General features: G+C 42.2%; 1 protein-coding gene across 4 annotated transcripts in view; it reads right to left on the reverse strand.

Moving 5' to 3' along the window:
- The window catches only part of eml5 (EMAP like 5), a 192310-nt gene that overhangs the window by 32723 nt on the left and 132510 nt on the right, over positions 1-27077 (reverse strand). For 2 of the 4 annotated variants that reach the window (XM_041214377.1, XM_041214374.1), the window contains exons 27-30: positions 26701-26827; positions 10243-10321; positions 8852-8981; positions 130-228 (exon numbers count right to left, since the gene is read on the reverse strand). In XM_041214377.1, coding sequence (XP_041070311.1) covers positions 130-228; positions 8852-8981; positions 10243-10321; positions 26701-26827 — 435 coding nt within the window. Of the gene's footprint in view, positions 1-129; positions 229-8851; positions 8982-10242; positions 10322-14499; positions 14509-21814; positions 21830-26700; positions 26828-27077 lie in introns of all 4 variants that reach the window. The other 2 variants (XM_041214376.1, XM_041214375.1) reach the window with 2 other exon arrangements.

Consider the following 27077-nt stretch of genomic DNA (forward strand, 5'->3'; position numbering starts at 1 on the left):
GCCTTGAATATAGATCAACAAGGTTATAACATAATCTGATGTTCAGATATTTGCCTCACATCTCATCTGATGGAAAACACAGGAGCAGATCAGTTTCTGATATATTCTCCATGCCACTTTCATACATACCGACTTGTCCTGTTGCTATTATCTTTTGAAATTTGGGATGCTGGTTAACAGTTAAACACAGGATGTCATCTGTGTGTTCAAGATAAAAAGACTGAAAACCTAAAGTAAATTGCAAGCGAAAGAAGACGTTAATTCGAATTTTTCTCAAAAGCTAACATCATTACAAACACAATAAAAACGTAAGACTTTATAAGTAGAAAAAAAATTAACTTAGGAACACTGGTCTTTTAAGTACTACCACTGCACTATTTTGGTCAGGCTCACTCATTGTACAGGATGCAAAACATCTTAGTTACTCCCTTGAACAAAAACAGAATTACCTGGAAAAACTCAGCAGGTCTGGCAGCATCGGCGGAGAAGAAAAGAGTTGATGTTTCGAGTCCTTCGTCGAAGGGTCATGAGGGCTCGAAACGTCAACTCTTTTCTTCTCCGCCGATGCTGCCAGACCTGCTGAGTTTTTCCAGGTAATTCTGTTTTTGTTTTGGATTTTCAGCATCCGCAGTTTTTTTGTTTTTATCTCTTAGTTACTCCCTTAGTTTTTTTCCCTCCTAGTCCTGAATATGCTGTCTGTACATAACAGGAAAAAAAAACTATTTTCAACCTCTGCAGTTTTTCTTTCACAACAGAATTAGTGTAACTGAGTAATAAACATGTTGTTTTGACTTGCGTGAAGTTTTACTTTTGCTGAGACATCAATGCAACTTTCCTTGTTTTGATATTGGAACCTGCTGGGAACCCATCTGTCTTTCACACATCTTCCATCTCCAGCTCACGCCAATATTAAAATTTTATCTACACATCAAGGATTCCTCTCAGTGACCAATACATTGAAGCCTAACTGCACTACATTGTGATGTTGCAAGATTTTCACAGATTTAAAGCGGCACTATAGTTACCATGAGGGTTCCATGCACTAATTCTGATGACTCTTCTCTTGTAAAAGAAAAAAAAGGCATCAACCAAATCTCCCACACAACAATCTTCTAATCTTAAAAAAAAACTGCGGATGCTGGAAATTCAAAACAAAAACAGAATTACCTGGAAAAACTCAGCAGGTCTGGCAGCATCGGCGGAGAAGAAAAGAGTTGACATTTCGAGTCCTCATGACCCTTCGACAGAACTTGAGTTCGAGTCCAAGAAAGAGTTGAAATATAAGCTGGTTTAAGGTGTGTGTGGGGGGCGGAGAGAGGGAAAGAGAGAGAGAAGTGGAGGGGGTTGGTGTGGTTGTAGGGACAAACAAGCACTGATAGATGCAGATCATCAAAAGATGTCACAAACAACAGAACAAAAGAACACATAGGTGTTAAATTGGTGATATTATCTAAACGAATGTGCTAATTAAGAATGGATGGTAGGGCACTCAAGGTATAGCACTAGTGGGGGTGGGGAAAGCATAAAAGATTTTAAAATATTTAAAAATAATGGAAATAGGTGGGAAAAGAAAAATCTATATAATTTATTGGAAAAAAACAAAAGGAAGGGGGAAACAGAAAGGAGGTGGGGATGGAGGAGGGAGCTTAAGACCTAAAGTTGTTGAATTCAATATTCAGTCCGGAAGGTTGTAAAGTGCCTAATCGGAAGATGAGGTGTTGTTCCTCCAGTTTGCGTTGGGCTTCACTGGAACAATGCAGCAAGCCAAGGATAGACATGAGGGCAAGAGAGCAGGGTGGAGTGTTAAAATGGCAAGCGACAGGGAGGTTTGGGTCATTCTTGCGGACAGACTGCAGGTGTTCTGCAAAGCGGTCGCCCAGTTTACGTTTGGTCTCTCCAATGTAGAGGAGACCACATTGGGAGCAACGAATGCAGTAGACTAAGTTGGGGGAAATGCAAGTGAAATGCTGCTTCACTTGAAAGGAGTGTTTGGGCCCTTGGACGGTGAGGAGAGAGGAAGTCAAGGGGCAGGTGTTGCATCTTTTGCGTGGGCATGGGATGGTGCCATAGGAGGGGGTAGAGGAGTAGGGGGTGATGGAGGAGTGGACCAAGGTGTCCCGGAGGGAGCGATCCCTACGGAATGTAGATAGGTGGGTGAAGGGAAGATGTGTTTGGTGGTGGCATCATGCTGGAGTTGGCGGAGGATGATCCTTTGAATGCGGAGGCTGGTGGGGTGATAAGTGAGGACAAGGGGGACCCTATCATGTTTCTGGGAGGGAGGAGAAGGCGTGAGGGCAGATGCGCGGGAGATGGGCCGGACACGGTTGAGGGCCCTGTCAACGACCGTGGGTGGAAAACCTCGGTTAAGGAAGAAGGAGGACATGTCAGAGGAACTGTTTTTAAAGGTAGCATCATCGGAACAGATGCGACGGAGGCGAAGGAACTGAGAGAATGGGATGGAGTCCTTACAGGAAGCAGGATGTGAGGAGCTGTAGTCGAGTTAGCTGTGGGAGTCGGTGGGTTTGTAATGGATATTGGTGGACAGTCTAATCACCAGAGATTGAGACAGAGAGGTCAAGGAAGGGAAGGGAAGTGTCAGAGATGGACCACGTGAAAATGATGGAGGGTTGGAGATTGGAAGCAAAATTAATAAATTTTTCCAAGTCCCGACGAAAGCATGAAGCAGCACCGAAGTAATCATTGATGTACCGGAGAAAGAGTTGTGGAAGGGGGCCGGAGTAGGACTGGAACAAGGAATGTTCCACATACCCCATAAAGAGACAGGCATAGCTGGGGCCCATGCGGGTACCCATAGCCACACCTTTTATTTGGAGGAAGTGAGAAGAGTTGAAGGAGAAATTGTTCAGCGTGAGAACAAGTTCAGCCAGACGGAGGAGAGTAGTGGTGGATGGGGATTGTTCGGGCCTCTGTTCGAGGAAAAAGCTAAGGGCCCTCAGACCATCCTGGTGGAGGATGGAGGTGTAGAGGGATTGGACGTCCATGGTGAAGAGGAAGCGATTGGGGCCAGGGAACTAGAAATTGTTGATGTGACGTAAGGTGTCAGAGGAATCACGGATGTAGGTGGGAAGGAACTGGACAAGGGGAGAGAGAAGGGAGTCAAGATAACGAGAAATGAGTTCTGTGGGGCAGGAGCAAGCTGAGACGATCGGTCTACCGGGGCAGTTCTGTTTGTGGATTTTGGGTAGGAGATGGAAGCGGGCTGTCCGAGGTTGGGTGACTATCAGGTTGGAAGCTGTGGGAGGAAGGTCCCCAGAGGATTTCCCCCAACTTAGTCTACTGCATTCGTTGCTCCCAATGTGGTCTCCTCTACATTGGAAAGACCAAACGTAAACTGGGCGACCGCTTTGCAGAACACCTGCGGTCTGTCTGCAAGAATGACCCAAACCTCCCTGTCGCTTGCCATTTTAACACTCCACCCTGCTCTCTTGCCCACATGTCTGTCCTTGGCTTGCTGCATTGTTCCAGTGAAGCCCAACGCAAACTGGAGGAACAACACCTCATCTTCCGACTAGGCACTTTACAGCCTTCTGGACTGAATATTGAATTCAACAACTTTAGGTCTTAAGCTCCCTCCTCCATCCCCACCCACTTTCTGTTTCCCCCTTCCTTTTGTTTTTTTCCAATAAATTATATAGATTTTTCTTTTCCCACCTATTTCCATTATTTTTAAATCTTTTATGCTCTCCCCACCCCCACTAGTGCTATACCTTGAGTGCCCTACCAACCATTCTTAATTAGCACATTCGTTTAGATAATATCACCAACTTAACACCTATGTGTTCTTTTGTTCTGTTGTTTGTGACATCTTTTGATGATCTGCTTCTATCAGTGCTTGTTTGTCCCTATAATCACACCAACCCCCTCCACTTCTCTCTCTCTCTTCCCCCCCCGCCCCCCGCCACACACCTTAAACCAGCTTATATTTCAACTCTTTCTTGGACTGGAACTCAAGTTCTGTCGAAGGGTCATGAGGACTCGAAACGTCAACTCTTTTCTTCTCCGCCGATGCTGCCAGACCTGCTGAGTTTTTCCAGGTAATTCTGTTTTTGTTTTGAATTTCCAGCATCCGCAGTTTTTTTGTTTTTATTTTTGTTTTTATCTGTGTTTAATTGACTGCCACTGCTCTTCAAGAAATGCCTACCTCCTTGAAGAAGTTCTGTTCTTCTCTGCGACAAGATTTCCGTATCTCTCTTTTGCCTTGCTCACCTTTGTTGCTTTCCATTTCCCTCCTGGTGTTTGACAAGATGTTTACTAAAACCCGCTTTCACAGCCATATCTCCTTTCTCAGTGACTGTCTCCGTCTCTGACTTACCCCACATGGATTTCAATTGAAATTCCACCCCTCATGTTTCGAACCCACCCAGGATTACAGGTATGTCTGGGACATAAAACGTGTCTTGGACTGCTGTTCCCGTCACATTCTGAAATCCACACTCAGTGCCATGCGCCGCTATATGAACACACTCGACCTCTCCCTCCAGCAGCACCGCTGTACCCTTTCTCAAAGCTGCGCGTGCCCCCAGTTTCATTTTATTCTTCGGCTCATCTGACGCCTCAACAAGAAACTTTTTCTCTTTCTCTCAAGTGCTAAGGAACGCAAGCTCCAACAACTCATCGACACCAACATCCATCTAGGACCCTCCACCCCTGCCTGTTCCTCCGTCCCCACCCCATCTTCCAATCCCAGCCCCAGCCGTGTATTCACTATACACCCTGACCTTCCCCTCTCCGATGCTGAACGTTCAGTGCTCAGCAAAGGACTTAGTTTCATACCCTTACGCCCTCACCTCAATGAATTTCGGGCTCGGCATGATGCTGAACTCTTCTTCCGCCGCCTTCGTCTCCGGGCTCACTTCTCTGGGCAGGAGTCCTCTCCCCATTCAACGGATCCTTTCACCCACCTCCAATATTCTCCCTCCACCTGGACCCCTCCCTCTGGATTCTTACCTTCTCCTTATCTTTTCATTGTGAACTGTCGGCGCGACATTAGTCGTCTCAATTTCTCTGCTCCTCTCACCCATTCTAATCTCTCTCTCTCTCTCTGAACCTACTGCACTCCATTCTCTCAGGTCCAACCCTGACATTGTCATCAAACCCGCTGACAAGGGTGGTGCTCTTGTTGTCTGGCGCACTGACCTTTACCTCACGGAGGCTGAGCGTCAACTCGCAGACACTTCCTCCTACCTCTCCCTGGACCATGACCCCACCACTGAACATCAAGCCATTGTTTCCAGGACTGTCACTGACCTCATCTCCTCTGGGGATCTTCCTCCCACAGCTTCCAACCTGATAGTCGCCCAACCTCGGACAGCCCGCTTCTATCTCCTACCCAAAATCCACAAACAGAACTGCCCCGGTAGACCAATCGTCTCAGCTTGCTCCTGCCCCACAGAACTCATTTCTCGTTATCTTGACTCCCTTCTCTCTCCCCTTGTCCAGTCCCTTCCCACCTACATCCGTGATTCCTCTGACACCTTACGTCACATCAACAATTTCCAGTTCCCTGGCCCCAATCGCTTCCTCTTCACCATGGACGTCCAATCCCTCTACACTTCCATCCCCCACCAGGATGGTCTGAGGGCCCTTAGCTTCTTCCTCGAACAGAGGCCCGAACAATCCCCATCCACCACTACTCTCCTCCGTCTGGCTGAACTTGTTCTCACGCTGAACAATTTCTCCTTCAACTCTTCTCACTTCCTCCAAATAAAAGGTGTGGCTATTGGTACCCGCATGGGCCCCAGCTATGCCTGTCTCTTTATGGGGTATGTGGAACATTCCTTGTTCCGGTCCTACTCCGGCCCCCTTCCACAACTCTTTCTCCAGTACATCGATGATTACTTTGGTGCTGCTTCATGCTCTCGTCGGGACTTGGAAAAATTTATTAATTTTGCTTCCAATCTCCAACCCTCCATCATTTTCACGTGGTCCATCTCTGACACTTCCCTTCCCTTCCTTGACCTCTCTGTCTCAATCTCTGGTGATTAGACTGTCCACCAATATCCATTACAAACCCACCGACTCACACAGCTACCTCGACTACAGCTCCTCACACCCCGCTTCCTGTAAGGACTCCATCCCATTCTCTCAGTTCCTTCGCCTCCGTCGCATTTGTTCCGATGATGCTACCTTCAAAAACAGTTCCTCTGACATGTCCTCCTTCTTCCTTAACCGAGGTTTTCCACCCACGGTCGTTGACAGGGACCTCAACCGTGTCCAGCCCATCACCCGCGCATCCGCCCTCACGCCTTCTCCTCCCTACCAGAAACATGATAGGGTCCTCCTTGTCCTCACTTATCACCCCACCAGCCTCCGCATTCAAAAGGAACTTCCTCCGCCATTTCCGCCAACTCCAGCATGATGCCACCACCAAACACATCTTCCCTTCACCCCCCCCCCATCGGCATTCCGTAGGGATCGCTCCCTCCGGGACACCCTGGTCCACTCCTCCATCACCCCCTACTCCTCAACCCCCTCCTATGGCACCACCCCATGCCCATGCAAAAGATGCAACACCTGCCCCTTGACTTCCTCTCTCCTCACCGTCCAAGGGCCCAAACACTCCTTTCAAGTGAAGCAGCGTTTCACTTGCATTTCCCCCAACTTAGTCTACTGCATTTGTTGCTCCCAATGTGGTCTCCTCTACATTGGAGAGACCAAACGTAAACTGGGCGACTGCTTTGCAGAACACCTGCAGTCTGTCCGCAAGAATGACCCAAACCTCCCTGTCGCTTGCCATTTTAACACTCCACCCTGCTCTCTTGCCCACATGTCTGTCCTTGGCTTGCTGCATTGTTCCAGCGAAGCCCAACGCAAACTGGAGGAACAACACCTCATCTTCCGATTAGGCACTTTACAGCCTTCCGGACTGAATATTGAATTCAACAACTTTAGGTCTTAAGCTCCCTCCTCCATCCCCACCCCCTTTCTGTTTCCCCCTTCCTTTTGTTTTTTTCCAATAAATTATATAGATTTTTCTTTTCCCACCTATTTCCATTATTTTTAAATCTTTTATGCTCTCCCCACCCCCACTAGAGCTATACCTTGAGTGCCCTACCATCCATTCTTAATTAGCACATTCGTTTAGATAATATCACCAATTTAACACCTATGTGTTCTTTTGTTCTGTTGTTTGTGACATCTTTTGATGATCTGCTTCCATCAGTGCTTGTTTGTCCCTACAACCACACCAACCCCCTCCACTTCTCTCTCTCTTTCCCCCTCTCCCCCCCCCCCACACACCTTAAACCAGCTTATATTTCAACTCTTTCTTGGACTCGAACTCAAGTTCTGTCGAAGGGTCATGAGGCCAGACCTGCTGAGTTTTTCCAATCTTCTAATCTTGTTTGTTACAGCCTATTCATTTAAGTGCATGGACCCTTTAAATTTTTTTGTGTGATCGCACGCGCACAGTAATAGATTGACCTGTGCTTGACATGTATGGGAACCCCTGGGTTGCTACGTGAGTGCACAGCCTAAGGGGGAACATCCCCCATCACTATCCCCCACTGGGCAGAATTCCTGAAGAATTTCTTCAGCACTATGGGCTGACAGTCCCAGCAATCACACCAGGATTGCAGCTGCTGGCAACCAGTGCTGCTCATCCTAAAGGACAAAATGGGGTTGGAGGCAACATGCTTCATTTACATATCAGATATGGGTTGCCCACATTTCCAGAGGCATCTAGGACATCCACCTTGCTCTCCCTGGAACTTCCCTGGGAATTGCCTCAATACCGCAAGACCAGACTATTAATTTCAAACATAGGGTGGATGTCAGGTGTTCAGAGGTGTAGGTATCTGGTGTTTTATAATACACAATCCCTTATAAGGGTGCATCGGTGTTACGTGATTTGCCCATATGGAGCTATATTCTGCTTCAATGTGAGTTGTGTGCCTCAAAGATTCCAGACAGACCTTGTCCAGCAAAATCTTGGGGAATTTTTACAACCCATGATAATGATCTACATAAAATCCTTACAGCTTTTCCTACAATATCAGACAACCAAAGAGAGGTAAAGTGTAAAATAGGGTTCATTTCAGTTATTAAAATTTCAATAGTTAATGACAGGCAATTACACTTCGAACAAGGTGTGAATAGTTGCTAAAGTATCCAAAATAGCTGGCATGGCTAATATGGTTTAAGTAGCAACTTTGTGACTGACATCTAGGATAATGGCATTTGCCTGATTCGGGGATAAATGGGAATGGTGTAAGTGGGGAGACTGTAGTACTAGCATTTGAAAGTCACACAGTAATCTGCCTTCCCTGCTCCTGCTTTGCGTCACACTGCCTTCTAGGATCCAACCAACTCATCCAGTCAAAGAACTAATAGTAAATAGTCGTTTGGTAGTACAGAACTTGAGTATCCCAACTGAGTGAAACTTGTTCTGTTTAAATCACAGCAGCAGGTTGGCAAGTGGAAATTTCAAACAATGCTTCTCAGTTAATTGTCAGTCACCATCACTGGTGCATTCTCCATGGCACCGCCTCTACCAGAGTCCACTTGTCAAATAATTAGCACTCTCTTCACATACAGTATAAATTGTTTTTCCCTTATATCAGTATTCTTGCGAGGCGTCCTGATGAGTGCAGGACAAAAAGCTTTGACATGTCTCTTTTTTCTCAGCAATACTCTAAAATACAACATTATTTGCTCTTATGAGGTCTTGTATAGAGCTCTTAAAAACAGACTAAAATGGCAGCACTATGATACTTCCACCCACCTGCATCATATTTGAATGCATATTTTTCAATAAATAAACATTTATTTTTAAAAAGCAACTGCAAATGTTTAGTATGAAAATATTTTGAGTAGATAATTAATATTGTACCTGTGGCAATGTTGTGGACAATTCCAACCGATGCTGTGTGATAAATTATATCAGCACCATCATTTAAATAATGTACATTGTTTCGACAGTCATTACCACGATATCCAAATGCCAATGCCAGGGTGAGGTCCTACCAAATAAATGGAAAATAAATTACCAGAAAATTGTACCTGGATATACAAAGAACAACATTTCAGAGTATAATGTATACCTTAGTCCCATTAACACTGATTTTTCTGGAAAGCCAAGCATAAAATGGATATTTAGACTAGAACATTAGCCAGATAGAATGATTTGCATAGATATAACAAAGCTTTACACACAGTTGCCTACTGCCTTTTGCCCAATTTTGTAGGACTAATTGGGTGAATGAGGAATGTCATTGAATCCCCAATGGCTGTTACACTGAACCCATTTCTACTGATGTTTCCAATGGCCAGAAGTCCCCACCCATATTTAAATGGTCACACATAAATGAGGTGCCCACAATTTCTGCCCTTTCAAAATTGTGTTAGTGTATAGCCAGATGGAGACGATTGCTAACTGTGTTACTACAAAGATGGAAGTGATTTTAAAGCTTGCATATTTCCAAAAAAGAAACCCTTCACTTTCATTTATTTTTTTTGATGTTAAACAGCTAAATGATGACAAGAAGTTGCATAAACTTGACTTGTATTTCCTTGAGTTTGGAAGGTGGTTGGGGTTATGCAATCTAATGGAAATGTTTAAAATATTCAAGATCCAATATGGCAAATGTAAATAATCTGCTTCCTCTGGAGGTGAAAATAAAATTACAGCTAGGCCATTTGGGACTGAAATCATGGAACAATTTTTTCACACAAATGGTTGTGGAAATCTGGAATTAGCTCCCTTGCATCTCCGAGCAAGCTTATTAAGACTTTTTCTCATATTAAGCAGTTACGCTTGGGGCAGTCATATTGGTACTCACTGTATTGCTCCCTCCTGCATTACTGTTTTCCTTGGTGTGCACATTGTTCCATGCAAGAAGCTTCCCTTCTCTCCTTTATTTTATGCAGAAGTACAACATTTTACCTTTCCTTTTGCAGAATCTCAGGGCTCTCCAACCTCCTTTAGAGCACAGAGGTATTCTTTAATTGCAAACATTGTAAATGTCCTGGCCAAACAATTTTGGCAATGGTGCTCTTTAGAAGCTGTTGCAGACTTTTAATTCCTGCAGCAACATCCGAGTGCCACTCCAACCCTGCATCCACTGCCCCCACCACCAGTGGCTTGTTCCATTCAACTATATTTTTAACAATGGGAGCTCCCTAAACATGTTTCTTCAAAGTTCTCCTCAGGATTTCAGTGAGCTGAGAAATCTAGGTTAAGCGTGCATAATTCTTTCCAAAATCAAATCTTCAACCATTTACCTCAATGGGTTTCTTTTTCTTCCCAACGTTATTTGTTTGTAGTTTCTCAGGCTGAGGCAGTGCCCTACTAACAGGTGGTCTGAAACAAAGAACTGTGAATAAGAAAAGCCCGTCTGTCACCCATTCCATTAAAAGCCTTATTTGTACACCAACAACTCAAAGCACTTACACTTTTCCTCAGCTGGAGATGCATCAAGAAATGACAAAAAATGCATTGCAACAAAATGTATTGCGTGAAAAAATATCTACTTTAGTGAAGTATTCCTAGATCTATTGATGAAAGTAATCCAACGAAGGGAATTGCAGTCATCCAACAGGAGAAACCATAAAAACATGGTAGCTACAGAACTTTTTCCTCAAATGCTATGGACAAATTGAGTTTAAGATAAAATGGCCAAAGCAAAACTAAAAGTCTTTTTTAAAAAATATTAAAATTGGAAGATATTGCCTTTCCCTGCTCCAAAGTGAATGTTTATCAGACACTAGACTTTCTAATTTAAAGGTTTACCCATACAAAAGAATCTACAGTACATAGAATTGAACTAAAAGCGTGAAAATCACATTCTGTGAAATTTGGAATGGATCCTGCAAGGAGACAAATTTTGAATGACATTTGAGTGTAGCCCTAATATATTGCAAAGCCAAATAACTTGATGTGATACAGCAAAGTCTGCTTATTGGTTGAGATAATAATTTTGATTGTAGAAATCATTAGAAAAACCTAGCCTGTAATGTTACTTTTTTCAGTTTGCATCAGTTACAAACACATATGTAAAGAGATTTACTATTGCCAACCCCAGAACTGCAATATAGTCATATTCAGCCAGATGAACTCTTGAAGCCTTGTTAAGCTGTTGCAATGTAAATCTGCACCTGCAAATCACACTTTTGACATCTTAGTTTAATCATTGTATGCGCTTTGCAGGTGATACTTCAAACAATGCCATGCTTATGTGCTGTTAATTAAATAAACTTTTGCAAACTCTCTGAAAAGAAAGATATGCTGCCAGCTTCATTGAAAAAAAAAATATTTTGGCTAAGGTAGCAACCAATGTTATGACTGATGAGGTAAATGACAGGGGAAAATGTTACTTAGACGATAGTATCATCTGAATGTACAACACATTTTTCCTGAAGATACAATGTGTGACTTCTCCCACTGGATGCCTTTTGTACATAAAACATGCTAAACATTACTGCAGTCTATTGTGCCAATTACCAGATAAACCCTTCCCACAAAACTTTTGTTGTGGCTTACAGAACAGAATTGTATATTTGCAATACTAAAGCAAGATAATGTCAAAAGTGTAATTATTCTAAATTTGGGTTTGATGCTGATGTACACAAAATGCTACAAACACTGTTACAAAATGCAAGGTTTTATAAAATTGTTCTGTTTTTAAGGTAAAAAAAAGGTAAAATGGAGAAATGAAGTAGTTATGTGACCTGTTCTTAATTTTGCTGACAAAAAGTCTCGGAGGCTTGGCTGTTTAAGGTTAATCGTAGCCCCAGGATGCTTTACTAGAAAGAAGGTACAAGATATTCACACCTCCAAACAATGACCCAAGCAGCAGTGCCGACAGTGGATGGATAGTCTCCAAGTCCCAGGGAGGTGTTAGGAATATCATGTGTTACACTTTAAACTTCTTATTTAATTCCAAGATAGAATATAGTTTGTGTGTGTGTGGGGCAGCGGTGGGGGTGGGGGACATCTAGAAGACAGCCAATTGCTATTTCAGCCTGGATACAAGGCCCATGTGATTCATATTTCCAAAGAGATGGGCTTTGAGAGGGGGAAGGTCAATAGGAAAAGAATGAAAGAGAGAGAGAGAGATAGATAATGACCATAAGACGTAGGAGCAGAAGTAGACCATTCAGACCATCGAGTGTACTCTGTCATTCAATGAGATTATGGCTGATCTGATAATCCTCAACTCCACTTTCCTGACTTTTCCCCCATAACCCTTGATTCCTTTCCTGATTAAAAATCTGTCCTCCTCAGCCTTGAATATATTTATTGACCCAGTCTCTACAGCCCTCTGTGGTAAAGAATTCCACAGATTAACAACCCTCAGAAGAAATTCCTCCTCATCTCTGTCTTAAAGGGGTGACCCCTCACTTTGAGATTATGCTCTCTGGTCCTGGGGTCTCCCACAAGGGGAAACAACCTCTCAGCATCTACCTTGTCGAGCCCCCTAAGAATCTTATATGTTTCAATAAAGTCGCCTCTCATTCTTCTAAACTCCAATGAGTACAGGCCCAACCTACTCAACCTCTCCTCCTAAGAAAATCCCTCCAATGAGATAAGGGGACCAAAATCGTTCACAGTATTCTAGGTGTCTAGATAACTAGTGTCTTGTATAGGTTTAGCAAGACTTTCCTATTTTTATGCTCCATTCTCTTTGAAATAAAGGTCAACATTCCATTTGCCTTACCCATTACCTGCTGAACTTGTATGCTACTTTTTGGGATTCATGCACGAGGACCCCTAAATCCCTCTGTGCTGCAGCTTTCTTCAGTCACATTATACACCATCTACCATATTTTTGCCCACTCAGTTAACCTGTCTATATCCCTCTGTAGACTCTTTGTGTCATCCTTACCACTTGCCTTCCCACCTATTTTAGTGTCATCCACAAACTTGGCAATGGTACATTCATTTCTCTCATCCAAGTCATTAATATGTATTGTAAACAATTGTTGTCCCAGCACTGATCCATGTGGCACTCCACTAGTTACAGGTTGCCATCCTGAAAATGCCCCCCTTATCCCAACTCTGTCTTCTTTAGATAAAGGGGAACCAGTGGATGTAATATATTTGGATTTCCAAAAGCCATTCAATAAGGTACCACACATAAGGCTACTTAATAACTGTTGGCAAGACTTCCTTATTTTTATACTCCATTCCCTTTTAAATAAAGGCCAACATTCCATTTGCCTTACCTATTACCTGCTGAGCCCATGGTGTTGGGAGTAATATATTAGCATGGAGGGAGGACTGGCTAACTAACAGAATGTTCCTTTCTGTAGTTTATAGTATAAGTTGTCCACACAAAGGAAGTAATGTTTAGTGAAGAGTCATTTGTTACAGTAAAGATCTTAAATGTAAAATCTTGATGTCATTCTTTCAGCTATTAACAGGAAGTTCAAATTTGTTTTAAAAATTATTGGTGTCTACAAGGTTCATATCACTACTTTCTTCTCTAGTACCATCCAGAACCTTCACTCATTTATGCACTTTATTCCCTTTTCTAATTAAACGTTAATTCCCATTCCTCCTGCCATTTTAGTTTAAACCCTCCCTGGCCATGTTAGTGAGCCTTGCCGCAAGCAAGTTGGTTCCCAGTCCTCTGAGACGCAACCTGTCCCTTCTGAATAAGTGCCTTCTGCCCCAGAACTGGTCCCAATGTCCTAAGAATCTGAAGCCCTCCCCTGCATCATGCCACAAACCATACATTGATCCTCCCTATCTTACTATTTCTACTCTCACTAGCATGTAGGATTGGGAGCAATGTAGATATTACAACCTGTGCAGTCCTGCTTTTTAAACTTCCTCCTTAGCTCTTGAAAACATGATGGTAGGACCTCAATACTTGCCCTCTCTATGTCACTGATACTAATGTGCACCACAACTTCTGACTCACTGCATTCCCCAAACAGAATATTCTGCACTATGTCCATGATATCCTTTAACCCTGGCACCAAAGAGGCAACACAACATGTGGGACTCACAATGATGGTTACAGAAAACATGTACTCAAATTGAAGAGTTAAGAGTACATATGTAACAAATTTCTACACAAAATTTCTACTTAAATTTCAAGGTATTACAAAATACATAATGTTCAAGCAATGACACAGCAATGGAACATGTAACTTAAATTATAACTTAAAAATGTTAGTCTAGCATGGAACTCTATTATATTAAATTCAGAATATCCAAATCAGGTTGGTCTAGACTGGAGTTTAGATTAAACTGGTGTGATCTTGAAATGGGAGGCTATAAGTTTAAATTAGTTATAATACAGCCATATTATCAAAAATTAGTTGGGAAACATACAGTACCTTTGTATTAGGCATGCTTGGATTATATAAAAATAGTAATACTTTTACATTACTCTCCTGTTCAGTTGTGGCAGAATGCACTTATGTTCATCATTTATAAAATTCACTTATGGCATTTGAGAGTGAATCTTCATAAATACACAATGCACAAAACATTTTTGTAAGCTATAATCATTTGTAAAAAATAATTACCTTGACCCCCTTGACAGCAGCAATCAAGACAAGAGCAATAGTTATTATTTGTTTGCATGCTTTTTCACAACATTGGATACATTGTTGTTGCCAGAAAACATGGAGATAATACTTCATATTTGTTAATACGGAAAAGAAAGTTTAACCTCTGCATTTTCTCATTATATTGTAAATGTATTAATCAAGATGTAGACAAGTTTACATATGTGTCACGCATACTTTAACCAATGAGGTATTCATCTCAATTACAGCAGATTTTCTTATGTAATTTGCATTTACATAGTGTCTTTAATATCAAAAAACATGACGAGCATTTCAGAGATGAAGAGATTTAGCTTGGCTGAAGGTGGAGAGGGAGCCAGGGGGCTATAGGTGAGGATTTTGAGAGATGGCTGAACGCCCTATCACCAATGGTAGAATAGGGAAAGGGAAGCACACAATGGGCCAGAGTTAAAGGCAACTAGTGGATGGTCTCAGTTTTTGAGAGGAAAAATTCAATGAGTTCCTTGCATTTAGTTTTGAAGATAAGGGAGAAAAATGTATTTGAGGAGGCCCTCAGTCTTGGAGAAAATAGAATCGTGAATCAACTTCCATATATCTCATTAATATAGCAGGACTGCTTTCAATTGAATATAACCTGATTCCAACTGTATGAAACTTGTTCTGTTTAAATCACAGCAACAGATTTGGCAACACCAGAAAAATTGCGTATGCAAGAGTTTTGCTTTTGTCACTAAAATTACTCTCATGACTGTTGAGTAAAGCAATGTTGTATACATAATAATTATAAAATCACATTTATAGTCATCATAATGGAAAAAGAGCTGAGAACTAACCCATGGCCACAATAAAATGGTGACTGTGGTTTTGCTTTTGGATGCAAACAATGAACTACCTTGTAAATATATTTGGTACCTACAGAAATTAAAAACAGTTGCAGCTAAGGTGGCAGCTAACTCTATAAGCCACAATCAAATAATGAAGACCACAGCAAATGCAGGTAACTGAACTTTGATCCTCACCAAACATGCTACATTAAGATTAGGATTAGGTCTACATCATAGCAATGCCAAAATAAGACAGACAGGCTACTGATGGAAAAGCTTAGTTTAAGGATCAGTGTGCCAAAAACAGCATCTTCTATGGAAGCTGTCAGGCAATAGTGTTTGTTTCTTTTCAATTTTCTCCCAAAGCATTGACACTTCCCACAGTATGATTCCAATGGCAGTGCTTGCAGCCCGATCAAGAGAGTCTAGGCAGTAGGGGTTACAGGCTATTTGGCCATGGAAGAAATCACGGCCTAGTTGAACCTTGCTTTCCATTGACATTCACCAACATTCACTTATCAAAAGGTGACTTTGATAGCAACCTAGTGAGGGAACCCTAACTGATATTTCTCTTGTCTAGCTGATGGGCATATAGTCGACTGTAGCATCCTAACCATCCTACATCAGCTTTCTCATCACAGACCATCCATCGACCATGAGACTTTCTATTCTGAATGCCTGTGTTAATACATTGAACGGTGAGTTTACCTTTTAGACCAGAGAGAGCCCAGTAGCAGTGTTTAATTAATGTGTATGGACTGGTGCACATGGACACCTGCCCCAGCCTACCCAGGGCAGCGGTGGTTAAAATTACTTCCAATGGGTCAAGTGTCCTCCTTCTATACTATAAATGTCAATGATTTTTCAATGGCCGGTACACTGTGGAAGGTGAATGAAACTTTACTGTTTAATGTTATTGACCCATTTATAACAAAAGTACATAGTCTTTAAACTTCTCTAGCAATGCCTTGGCTATTCATGGCAGGTTTCCCCACTGCAAATGTCAGATGTAATATACTTTCAGACAGTTTTATAGTAATAAGCACGTTCAGTTCTGACAAACAGATCCCATCTCATTTGCAGCACCAAAACATTCCAACTTATTGTAAGTTCAATTGGAATCAGAGGTAAATTGACATTATTCAAATTTGCTCTTCTGTGGCAAAAAATGAGCTACTTATCCTGTGCAAATGATTTGACCTATTGCATTGCTGGCAGGGCAAGATGAAAAACAGAGATTTTCACGTTCGGTGTGCGGGTGCACATCTGACACGCTCGAATGTAATATGACGCGTGGTGACATCAGGGGTGTGTCCCAACATCATCGCGCACTCGTGTGATATTTTGTTCGGCAGGCACATGCCGGAGTCAGCTGCATGCTCACCAATAATTGAAGGGCCCATTAAGATCATTAAAATGAGCTAATTTAAAATCAAATTAATGCTGCCTGTCCGACCTTGGCGGGCAGACAAATAGGCCAAGCAGCCTTGACATTTTTTAGGAAACCTCATCCACAAGTCACATAACAGGACATTTAAAATTTATTTTACTGTCTTTAATAATTTTTTAAAACAGCGCTTCAGTCTCTGAGGCATTTCTGTGCCTCAAGGAGATTGAAGCGCTCTTTTGCGCGCCAGGCCCGCTCTCCCTCTACCCCCCCCTCACCCACCCACACAGGGAACTCTGAGCGCTTCCGCTCACGATCCACGCAGGGCGGGCCCTAATTGGTCTGCCCGCGTGAAATCGCAGAGTGGAACGAGCGCAAGCGGCGGTTGGCTTCCCGACCACCCCCACCCACTCCTGCCGAGCCCACCTGACAAGGGAAAAATTCTGGACAGAATTGCATTTCAGTGAAATAGAACTTTATGTATTAGTTACATTTCAGGGAAATGAATTGCTTATTTTGCATTAGCAACACCGAGTCAAGAGGATTAAACCGTACAAAAGCATGTGTACTTTAGCAAAGAACATTTATCAGCCACAGAGGAGTCAAGGCATAGGACATCATGATTAAAAAAAGTTAATAAATACGCCTTTGCCTATGACCACAGAAAGAGCAATGCAAATGAGTTAACTCGCAAAGCTTAGAAGTTAAACTATTGAAGGAATTGCAATAAAACTAAGAACCACAGATAACCAAAGAAATGCTCTGAGCCTGCGAAGATGATAAGACAATGATTGAAGTTCCAAGGAACAGCTAGTATAACAAAGACTATTCCAGAAATAGCAATATCATCTCTCTACTGTACATAAATATCTATAAAGTTTTCAATAATATAATACTAATGAAAAGAAAAATCTTGCATTTGAATAGAGCCTTTTACATCCTCAGGACATCCTAAAGCACTTCACAGTCAGTAAATTTTCAAATGTAGTTATGGTCATTTTGTATGTAAATGCAGCAATCAATTTGGGCACACAAAGTACCACAAACAGCAATGAGATGAATGGCCAGCATTTATTGCTCATCCCTAGTTGCCCATGAGAAGGTGATAGTGAGCTGCCTTCTTGAACCGCTGCAGTCCAATGTGGTGTAGGTACACCCACAATGCTGTTAGGGAGAGAGTTCCAGGATTTTAACCCAGCGACAGTGAAGGAACTGCGATATATTTCCAAGTCAGGATGGCAAGTGACTTGGAGGAGAACTTCCAGGTGGTGGCGTTCCCATCTATCTGCTGCCTCTATCCTTCTAGATGGTACTGTTCGTGGGTTTGGAAGGTGCTGTCGAAGGAGCCTTGGTGAATTCCTGCAGTACCATCTTGTAGATGGTACACACTGCTGCTACTGTTTCAGTGGTGGAGAGAGTGAATGTTTGTGGATGTGGTACCAATCAAGTGAGCTGCTCTGTCCTGAACAGTGTCAAGCTCCTTGAGTGTTGTGGGAGCTGCACTCATGCAGGCAAGTGGTGAATATTCTATCACAATCCTTGTAGATGGTAGACAGGCCTTGGGGAGTCAGGAAGTGAGTTACTCGTCACACAATTCCTAGCCTCTGACCTGCTCTTGTAGCCACAGTATTTATATGGCTAATCCAGTTCAGTTTCTGATCAATGGTAACCCCCAGGATGTTGATAGTGGGGAATTCAGTGATGGTAATGCCATTGACCATAAAGGGGTGATGGCTGGATTCTCTCTTGTTGGAGATGGTCATTGCCTGACACTTATGTGGCACGAATGTTACTTGCCATTTGTCAACCCAAGCCTGGATATCATCCAGGTCTTGCTGCATTTGGATATGGATTGCTTCAGTATCTGAGGAATTGCGAATGGTGCTGAACATTGTGCAATCATCAGTGAACATCTCCACTTCTGAACTTATGATGGAGGAAGGTCATTGATGAAGCAGCTGAAAATGGCTGGGCTGAGGACACTACCCTGAGGAACTTCTGCAGCAATGTCCTGGAGCTGAGATGACTGACCTCCAACAACCACAACCATCTTCCATTGTGCTAGGCATGACTCCAACTAGTGAAGAGTTTCCCCCCCTCCCCCGATTCCCATTGACTCCAGTTTTGCTAGGACTCTTTGATGCCATACTTGGTCAAATGCTGCCTTGATGTCAAGGGCAGTCACTCTCACCTCACCTCGGCAGTTCAGCTCTTTTGTCCATGTTTGAACCAAGGCTGTAATGAGGTCAGGAGCTAAGTGGCCCAGGCAGAACCCAAACTGAGTGTCAGTGAGCAGGTTATTGCTAAGAAAGTGCCGCTTAATAGCACTGTTGATGACACCTTCCATTACTTTCCTGATGATCAAGAGTAGACTGATGGGGCGGTGATTGGCCAGGTTGGATTTGCCCTGCTTTTTGTGTACAGGACATACCTGGGCAATTTTCCACATAGCCAAGTAGATGCCAGTGTTATAGCTGGAATAGCTTGGTTAGGGGCGTGGCAAGTTCTGGAGCACAAGTCTTCAGTACTATTACCAGAATATTGTCAGGGCCCATAGTCTTTGCAGTATCCAGTGCCTTCAACCATTTCTTGATATCACATGGAGTGAATTGAATTGGCTGAAGACTGGCATCTGTGATGCTGTGGCCCTCTGGAGGAGGCCGAGATAGATCATCCACTTGGCACTTCTGGCTGAAGATTGTAGTAAATGCCTTATCTTTTGCGCTGATGTGCTGGGCTCCTCCATCATTGAGGATGGGGATACATGTGCAGCCTCCTCCTCCAGTGAGTTGTTTTATTTTCCACCACCATTCACGACTGGATGCGGCAGGACTGCAAAGATTAGATCTGATCTGTTGGTTGTGGGATCGCTTAGCTTTGTCTATCACTTGCAGCTTATGTTGTTTGGCACGCAAATAGTCCAGTGTGATAGCTTCAACAGGTTGACACCTCATTTTTAGGAATGCCTGGCACTGCTCATGGCATGCCCTCCTGCACTCTTCATTGAACCAGTGTTGATCCCCTGGCTTGATGGTAATAGGTAGAGTGGGGGATATGCCGGGCTATGAGGCTACAGATTGTGCTCGAGTCCAATTCTGCTGCTGCTGCTGATGGCCCACAGTGCCTCATGGATGCCCCATCTTGAATTGCTAGATCTGTTCAAAATCTATCCCACTTAGCACGGTAGTAATGCCACGCAACCCGATGGAGGGTATCCTCAATGTGAAGGCGGGACTTCGTCTCCACAGTGGTCACTCCTACCGACACTGTCATGGACAGATGCATCTGTGGCAGGCAGGCTGGTGAGGATGAGGTCAAGCGTGTTTTTCCCTCTTGTTGGTTCCCTCATATGGATAGCGACTTTTGCACAGATAATATTAGGATGACTACATTTCTTTGCACGGGCAAAAGTAATGCACCGACAAGAGTTAATAACAGAAGTAAAGATGAAGCTAGCAGTGATATTACATTTATATACAACTGAATACACTGATAGAAGATCTGAGGAGCTAAAAGTATAACTTATAGTTGGCATGTTTAAGGTAAATGGATCATTAACCTCAGGGATTTGGGTTCAATTTCAGCCCAGGCTGCTGGAAAGAAAGTTTCTAAAACAGCAGCTATAGGTAGTCCCAATATATTCAGGCCTGAGTCATGCTATATTACTAGATATAAATATACATCATCAGATACTTAGGGCTAGTCAGAATGCTACAGTAGCGGCTGGGACAGATTATAAAATTAGTCAGAACTGCCTGATTGCTCTGAAGCTATGCCGAAGCTGGGCTCATGTAGCTTGGATCAAAACAGCTATGCAAGATCCTTCCACAAGGAAAAATTTCATTCGGGACTATCCACATGCGACCAGAGCTAATTCTAGCTTCCCTTCACAGCTCTGTTTTGATGGAAGACAGCAAGAGGATATTTAATGACTTGTGGTTTGCTAGGGCTGCATCATTAAACAATGTAGACAATTTAAAGCTGAGATGGAAATTAACATACGAATATACAAACATACGAAATAGGAGCAAAAGTAGGCTATTCAGCCCCTCAAGCCTGCTCCACCATTCAATCAGATCATGGCTGGTCTGTTTGTGTTTTGAATTCTACATTCCCACCTGCCCTGATAACCTTCGATTCCCTTGTCTAACAAGAATCTACCTACCTCTGCCATAAAAATATTCAATGACCCCCACCTCCACTGCCTTCTAAGGCAGAGTTCCAAAATCGCATTTCTCCTCATCTCTGTCCCATAAGGGTGACCCCTAATTTTAAAACAGTGCCCCCTACTTCTAGACTCACCCACAAGAGGAAACATCATTTCCACATCCACCTTGTCAATACTGTTCAGGATCTTATATCCTTCAATCAAATCAGCCCCCACTCTTCCAAACTCCAGTGGAAACAAGCCCAGTCTGTCTAATCTTTCTTCATAAGACAACCCGCTCATTCCAGGTGTCAGTCTGGTAAACCTCATCTGAACTGCCTCCAATGCATTTACACCCTTCCTTAAATAGGGAGACCAAAGCTGCACATAGTATTCATGATGCGGTCTCACCAATGCTCTGTATAACTGAAGCATAACATCCTTACTTTTTGTTGTAAACCTTGCTGTAAAACCATGAGACATTACGGAGAAATCAAGAAAATCTGAAATCATAAAATCTGAATAACACCTTTAAAGTGATAGGAAAAGCAAAATATATGTGGATGCTGGAAATCCGAAATATAAACAGAAATGCTGGGAATACTCAGCAGGTCAGGCAGCACCTTTGGAGAGAGAAAGAGTTAACTTTTCAGGTCAATGACTTTTCATTAGTTATGACCTGAATTGCTAACACTCTTTCTCTCTCAATAGATGCTGCCAGTCCAGCTGAGCATTCCGAGCATTTTCTGTTTTTATTTCCCATAAAATGGTGTTTCCTTTTTTTGGAAATGTGCCTATCTTACCTTCTGTAGAGAATCAGAATGGAGAGAGCAAGAATAAAAGTTTGAATGTTTCAATGTCACTGTTTAATAAAAAACAAGTAAATTCATACTTGATGCATTATAGCCTTGCTGTGTTTTAGGACAGCTAAGTGCACATATATATTATGCTTACCTGACTATTCCCTGCCTTCAGAGAAAGCAAGACGCACAGAAAAAAGAGAGGGAATGAGCAAGAATTAGCAGAAAAGTTTGAAAATAGGTTTAGAGATTTCAGCTCAGTCATCAGATGAACAAAAATATTTTGAGAATATAAATAGTTGCATTTGTATAATGCATTTCATTTAAAATGTCTCAAAATAAGTTACTTTTCTTTTAGGACTGTTACATAAATACATATTTTGCATTTTCCAAAATATTGCATTTGTGTTGCACTGCTGAAACAGATTAATTACGAAAACACCATTTCTTTAGATTATATTTTCTCCTTTGCAAGGCTTATACAAAACTATGCACATAACAATAATTTAGAACATAATATTCCATGATAGTGCTCCAAAATCTTGAACATTGAATTAATTAAGCAGTCCTTCAATGAAAGCATGCAAAAATTCCATGTGTTAAGTGTTGCTACAGCAGTCACAGAAACTTCACACTGTTACAGAAGCTAAGACTCCCTTTTACAAAAATATGCTGGCCAAGAGTGTTCACTTTGGGTGCAACGATCCAGGTACAAATTGCATTCAAACTTGGGCTAGGTGTGAGAAGGGTTTTTTTTCCCTCTAGTTTCCACTTAAACACATTTGAATATAAAATCTGCCATGAACCAGCACAATCAGGAAGCAACTTCGCAAATATTTTTTAAAAAATTCTTTCTTTAAAAAAAATCATTGGTAGAGTTAAGAGTGGTAACATGACACAGCTTTATTAATGCAGCTGAAAATGGATTTAACCGCAAAAAAATTAACATTTTTAATCAGTCTCCAGTCCACCACCTGCAAGTAATCTGAATTTAAATAACTGAAAACTTTTTTAAAAACTAGACAGAACCACCTACTAGTTAAATTGATGCGTGGTTAGTTTCTTATTACATTTTTAAACATTTAAAGCTTTTAAAATGTACCTATTACTGGCTTTGTCACAAAAAAAGCAATTGAGAGAGCCCCCTCAAAAGCCCACAAAACAAGCAAAATTAGCAGAAACTCAAAATGGTGATTAATTCAATAAGAAAGCTTGGCCAGTCTTGAGGGTGCAGTAAGCCTCTGGCACAGAGAAATTAAACCCCGAGCAGTTTTAATAAATCATGTAAACTTATGGACAAGTTGGACTATTTTTTCCAAAAATAGCAACAATTATCGGGTATTGACCATTAAGTCGGATTATGCTAAATTCAATGGTCAGGCCTTGACTTGTGACAGCGATATGTATCACACACGTTTTCCACCTGAGCTTATCATCTGATGACCCTGTTGAAAATGCAAGAGCTTGGGTGTTGGGGAAGATAGAACTAAGTTGAGCTTTGATGGCCTACATGTTAGATTTGCCTGGAAGGTGGTAGAAGCAGGAACACTCACCAGATTTAAAAAACATGGAGATATGCACTTGGGGTGCCTTAACCTACAGGGCTATGGACCAAGAGCTGGATGGCGAGATTACGTTGGGTAGTTCTTTATCAGTTGGCACAGACACAATGGGGCAAATGTTCGGTACTGTAAATTTTTCTAATGGTGAAAAATATGTAAAAATGTGAAAAATACCACTGATGGGAGCCATAAGAGGGGTCAGGAAAAATAAATAGGATATAAAAGTGACCACATTTGGGACAGGAAAAGCACTTGCATATTAATTTGATTTATAATTAATTTTATAGTAAATTGTGAAATTATTTTATGTTTTATTAACTATAAATAAAAGTATGTAAATGAAGGAAGACCAAACTATACCAACGCATAATGGCCTTGTTCCAGTAATTTCCCACAGAAAGGTTTAAGGAGCTAACAATTGATCTACACTCATCTTCAGGCATGGGGGAGGAGGTACGTGGACTGTGATTCATCACCTACCCACACCCTTTTCCATTGAGACAGGCAGCATTCAAGCTTGATGGTCTCTCTTTGTTTACCTGATTGTGGTGTTAAACCAACGGGACTAGTGTTGCTGCTGGCTGCCTCAGCACTCAATAAACATTGCTTGGTCCCTTGCTGAGAACATGTGGTACAGCCACCCTGTTCCTCTTAAAGGCAGTCTAATGGGAGCTGCACTCATGGAAGGGAGTTTCTGCAGGCTGCCTGCACTGACACTGGCTGCAAGTAGTAGCTGCACAAATAGAGCACCAGGAAAGAAAAGGAACTCGTGTTTCACAGATTTGATGCCAAAGGCCTGCATGGTGGAGTTTGAGAGGAGAGAGGTGATGTTTCCATGGGAGGCCAAGAGGCCCTCAAAGCAAATCTTAGAAGAGAATGGGAACAGGGAGGCTAATGCCCAGAATATGGCCTGAGAACTTGGCAGCAGCACTGCAAGAAATTCCCTGACCTCATGTGGGTGGTCAAGATCATTGAATGAATCTTAACATTACTTCTGCTACTCATCATACCACCAACCAGTCATCTCATGCACTGCTCACTCATCAGCAGTCCTTAGCATGCAGGACTCAGGCATAACATACACATTCCAATGATGCCAGCCTCATTCCCAGTTCCTGCTGCTGCCACATTCCTTCAGCTGATCACACAGTGCAACATAATCACTGATATTATTGCTCTCTCTTGCAAAAGAGAGAGTAGCCCAGAACCGCCAGAAGAACAGAACCAGTGGGAGACAGTGAATCCTGCATCTCCCAAACCTCACATAGGAAGCAGTGCTCCATATCATGAGGCTGGCTGCTACAGAGTCTGTGGGATCCAGTTTTGCTGAGAACGTTGAGGATGACAGTATGTTTCTGCCTTACGGCCTTTAACTGTCCACTCATCCTCACCCTGCTTTTTGGCATTATGTGCAAGCTGCAGATAGTTTGACTGTGGACAACTTGCTTTCCAATCCATCCCTTTCCTTTCACCCCAACCTTCTCCTCTCTGATTTCCTGCTTTCAGAGAGCCAAACACTGCCATCTGACCGGCTAAAGCAGCTCCAGGAGAAAGAGAGCCACAGCACAGCACTGCACTGAAGAATTGAAGTTGTCATTTGATCTGACACTCAAAGCCATTAGCTCTGATACTAGCACTGCAAGTATCTTAGAGGATAATTTAGAGTTAGGGTCAGCACAGTGTGCCACTGGACATGAGTGGGTTGTTGCTATGTTAGGCAGAAAGGATAGTCTGTGCACTACCTCATTGGAGCACAAGGTCACATGAGTTCCGCTATGGGGTCTCAGGTGAGGACTTTGATGGGCACTTTTGGAGGATGTACAGCGAGATGGGTGCATGAACTAGCCTGTCAGGCAGTCTCCTACCGTTGTCAAGGAACATGGAGGAGTCTGGCCCTAACTTAGCAGAGAGGATCATGTGGAGCTTTCCCTCTCTCCAGCCTCTTCTCCATCTCCTGTTGTGCTGCAGACCCAGAAACACTGCCACTGCAATTTGTGAACCAGCATGATCCACATGAACAATCCAGTTCACTTGCTCTTAACGTTTATCTCTTCCTGAATCACAAAAATATGCCCCCATAACTGTTGCAGGTCTTGTGTGGGCAGTTTATCAAACCCTCTGCCCTTCCTATATGGATGCAGCAACTCTTACTGCCAAATGCAACAACTCATCATAATAGCTCCAAAGACACTCCACCCTACTTCCTCAAACTTTGTAATAGCAGAAGTTAGTCTAAATCACCTTCTCTGCAAGTTGGATGGCTGGCCCATTAAATAACACTAGTGGGGTTTCCCTCTTGCCGCTGAGTGTTCTTTGGTGAATGCTGATAAGCAAATGTGTTCTGTGGACCTGCACAGTCCAAGTTTGGAATTCGAACATCATATTAGCTATGTGATGTCATCATCTAGCAAATTGGGAAACTTCTGCTACATGCATGGCACACCCACATGAGCAGTCTTCCCAGGATGGGGCATCATGCCACACCCTACTCAGAGGGCCTCTGGCTTCCAAAGCACCAACCCCAGCAGCACTATGGAGTCAAATTTCTCAGCTTTACAGTCTCAGCTGGACCATCTTCTCATTATTAGAGGAGAGATAAATGTTACAGGCAAGTGAACTGGATTGCTGATGTAGATCATGTAGCTGCTGGTTCATGAATTGCACTGCTAATATCTGGAAGCATCATCTTGACTTGGTAACATAGACAAAACGAAAGAAGGAAGTTGTAAAACTTGACAACTGTCAAAAACTTTGCAGAGCAGGTCATTAGATTGAACTGGTAAATGAATAATTAAAACAATAATTAAAAATTAAGTTCGTACAGTGAAACTGGTGGAATTATTACATTTAGTGTACAGGGCACAGAAAATTGATCGGACAGCAGATTTCTTTTAATTAGTCACAGATGGAGAAAGAAACAGAAAGAATGGCCAAGTCAAGGTAAGCCAAATTAAAAAGTGTATATTTTAATAAGCCAAATTAAAAAGTGTATATTTTAGCACCATAAGGTTAATCCACGGTAATCAAAGTACTTCAAATTTTGCAGAACTTTATTGTTGCAATGTTAATGTTACTACCAGCAACACACTGCAGGATCTGAAAAAAAAAAAAGAATACAGGGCCCAAAAAGAGATATTTTCCTGGACTTACTGGCAAACTAAATGGTTAATTATATTGCTGACATGTTTTCCAAGAAAAACAATTACCAGTATTATGTCCAGATGTCACTAAAACCCAGGAGGCTGTAGTGAATCCATTCAATAATTCTGAATCCTATACATGGAAACGGGAAACAACACTGAAAAACATCTTTGCAGGATACACACTAGCTGACAAACTTTAATTTATTCATGTTTTGTTATAGTGTATATAGCTTTGGAGTACCAAAACATTCCAAAAAGCATAATCGACATCAGATAGTTATACTAGAGCTATACAGCCTGTGCTGAAACACAATTTTCTTTTAGACGTAAGATACCTTTCCTCTTGGGAAGGTTCTTTCTGCTGTAGATGAGGCTTGATTCCAGACATCGGACGAAGACTTGTCGCAAAGGCCCTAATGGTGTAATTGATTTCATTTTCCCGGGTAACATCACTGTCATAACCTACAACAGCAAGTGTAATGCATTCAAGACTAATGTACATTAAATCTTTATGACAACTCATGTAATATTAAAGGAATTTAATCAGTGAAGAAAGCTGTCATTTGGAAATAGTTGCCAAGAATAATTTTACTTTATCTTTGGAAGAATCACGAATTATGATGATGTATGACAAAGGTTAAAATATTTAATATGACAAGACTGAAAAGTGAAAATAATAGGATCACCATTTTCTTGGATCAGGAGGCCAAGG

The sequence above is a fragment of the Carcharodon carcharias genome, chromosome 20 (assembly GCF_017639515.1).
Source record: "Carcharodon carcharias isolate sCarCar2 chromosome 20, sCarCar2.pri, whole genome shotgun sequence".
Lineage (NCBI taxonomy): Eukaryota > Metazoa > Chordata > Chondrichthyes > Lamniformes > Lamnidae > Carcharodon > Carcharodon carcharias.